This window comes from Populus nigra, chromosome 18 (assembly GCF_951802175.1).
Source record: "Populus nigra chromosome 18, ddPopNigr1.1, whole genome shotgun sequence".
In the NCBI taxonomy this organism is placed as follows: Eukaryota; Viridiplantae; Streptophyta; class Magnoliopsida; order Malpighiales; family Salicaceae; genus Populus; species Populus nigra.
Window position 1 is genome coordinate 13,277,961 of NC_084869.1, and position 2,904 is coordinate 13,280,864.

The window sequence follows — 2,904 nt, forward strand, 5'->3', positions numbered from 1 at the left end:
ATTTAAAGAAAATAATATAATTAATTAGTGAATTCAGAATAAGAACACGCCAACCTTCTAAAATTTGGTAAAAAGAAATGGGGCCAAAATGTTGTATAAGATTTTTACCTTTAAACCATAAACAGTAAGCTTTGGCGGCTTTTTGTAGTTTTATAATCATCAAATAATACATAGATTAATATTTATTTATAATCTGTCTCTCTCTCTCTCTCTCTCTCTCTATATATAAATGCACTTTCTCTGGTCACAACAACAGCCTAGTTAGCTGTCCACTCATTTCTTTTTAATAAATTTTCTCTACATTATTTCCATTTTCTTTGCTTGTAGTAGTCTAATTTTTGTCTTCTTGAAATCTCTAGAGAGAAGGAAAGAATCCCATTTCTTGAATTCATTTTTCTCTGGCTTGTTTCAATATTTTTTGAAGTGTTTCTTGAAAATATCTGGTTCCATTTTTGTTGAAGAGAGATCTGACCGGGAGGGGTTGCATTTAGCTTTCTTGATTTCAAAGGTTGTTGTTTAGATTCTTGATTTTCTTGAATTGCAAGAATTGTTAAAGATTCTTCTCCCTTGTTTTTTTTTTTGGGTCTTTTGAGAGACGCCATTGGAGTAGAAATTACACCCACACACAAGCTTAGTTAGTGTTTTATAACTCTACGCGTGGCTGTTAGGATTGGCCTCGTGTAATGCTGGGGTTACAGCTTTCTGAAACAAGGTCTAGCAACCTCTGTCCCGATTGGGTTGCTTTGGTTTCTAGCAAAGATTGTCAGGGTTCACTGTTTTCAGAGATCTAGCTAGTGTTCTCTCTGTGTCTCAAAGTTTCATATTTTTTGTTGACGGGTACAGAAAGGTAGAAGAAAAAATGATGAAGATGAAGACTGCTAAGGCAACTACTGGGCTGTCACACATGAATGGTGGCTCAGCCGGTGGTGGTGGTGAGTTGGAGGTTAGACCAGGAGGAATGTTAGTACAGAAGAGAGACCCGGATTCTGATCGGACCTCTATCCCTCCACCGACAATTAGAATCAAGGTTAAATATGGGTCAACTTATCATGAAATCAATATTAGCTCACAGGCTACATTTGGTAAGTTTTCTTTCTTCCTTTTTCCTTGTTATTTTCCTTTTTTGACTTGTTTAGAGTCTTAAATTTTTGTTCTTTTTGTAACACTTCAGATGGGAATTTAGGTTTTGTAACTGTTGTTGGTCAGAATTTTGGTGTCTGCAGTAGTTAGAGAGATTGATTGAATGATGATTTTTTTTTGTTTCTTTCTGGTTCTTTTGGGACGCAGGGGAGTTGAAGAAAATGTTGTCAGCACCCACAGGATTGCATCACCAAGATCAGAAGCTGATTTACAAAGATAAAGAGAGGGATTCAAAAGCATTTCTTGATATTTCTGGAGTTAAGGACAGGTCCAAAATGGTGCTAGTTGAGGACCCGATTAGTCAGGAGAAGAGGTTTCTTGAGATGAGAAAGAATGCAAAGATGGAGAAGGCGTCAAAATCCATATCAGAAATCAGCTTGGAAGTTGACCGGCTTGCCGGCCAGGTATTCTTTGAAATTATGCCTTGTAGCTTGATCAGAAAATGTAGTGGTAGTTCTTGTTTAGTGGATATTGATCTTTTCATTGCAAATTGGTTAGGTTTCAGCCTTTGAATCAGTAATTACCAAAGGTGGGAAAGTAGCAGAGAAAAGTGTGCTTAATTTGATCGAGTTATTGATGAATCAATTGTTGAAATTGGATGGAATTATGGTTGATGGCGATGTCAAATTGCAAAGGAAAATACAGGTAATTAACTTTGATTTTGAATTCAAAGTAGATATTGGTTTCAGTAATTGATTACTGCATAAAACACATTTTTTTCGTGGTGCTGAACTTTCTTACTTTCCAAGGTTCAAAGGGTGCAAAAGTATGTTGAGACTCTTGATATATTGAAGATCAAGAATTCCATGCCTAATGGTAACGCCGACGACGAAATCAAGGACTCCATGCCTATTGGTAATGGACACCACGCGCCAATGCAGCAGCAACACAAACATTCTAATGGACAAAAAATAGCCTCAATTCAAAAGCGGCAACCAAGGTATACCAATGGACACACATTAATACCAATCGAAGAAGAAGAACAGCGGCACCCATTCGAACATTTATCGATCCATCAACAACAGCAGCCATCAAGGCATTCAGCATCAGGGGAAGTTGTTGTAACCACGCAATGGGAAACATTTGATTCTACTCCAGCTTTAGAGCCGGTCCCTTCAATATCTACATCCTCCACAGCGACCAAAACTTCAGCCCCTCAGCCGAAGTTCCCTTGGGATTTCTTCAACTAAACTCTATTCCACGTAGTTGTTGTTTTCTCATTGTGTGGATGTGTTTTGGATTTATCTCCAGTTGGTTTGCTATCTCCTCCATTCTTTAATGTATTTAGATTTCTTCAGCAACCCCTACTGTCTGTGTCTCACATTCAGTTCAAGCAGGAAATAATTGGGGTTAGCACGGTAGTTGATTATTGCTATTAATATCTTCTATCTTGTATTCTGTTGTACACATTCATTTGCCATTCTGTATGGTTACTCAGTTTCCAGGCCTTTTCACTTCCAAGATGAAGGGGGATCTGTATACTTGCATCACTGCCCTATTTCAAGAACGTTACAATTCACAAACCCCTTTTCTCCCCCCTCGCTGCTGTAAATCATTGTCTTGGACTGTCAGCTGCTCTAAATGGAACAGTATAATGCTTGCTGATAAATTAATTAACCCCTTCATGCCTTGCTTCCTGTAGGGGCTACAAACTGACAAAAAGGGAGTCGCCATGAAAGATTTTTGCAAATCCAAGTAACGAACCTCCAATCATACAAAGACAAGCCTTGCAAAGTGCACAAGGAAATGATAACAGAGGATTAG

At 38.2% G+C, this 2,904-nt stretch overlaps 1 protein-coding gene across 1 annotated transcript; it reads left to right on the top strand.

Moving 5' to 3' along the window:
* The first annotated feature begins 237 nt into the window (after positions 1-237).
* Positions 238-2,619, top strand: LOC133678620 (BAG family molecular chaperone regulator 1-like). The gene is made up of 4 exons (XM_062101001.1): positions 238-1,082; positions 1,288-1,544; positions 1,639-1,785; positions 1,890-2,619. The coding sequence occupies exons 1-4, from the start codon at positions 860-862 to the stop codon at positions 2,328-2,330; spliced, it is 1,068 nt and encodes a 355-aa protein (XP_061956985.1). The 5' UTR covers positions 238-859; the 3' UTR covers positions 2,331-2,619.
* The last annotated feature ends 285 nt before the right edge of the window (positions 2,620-2,904 follow it).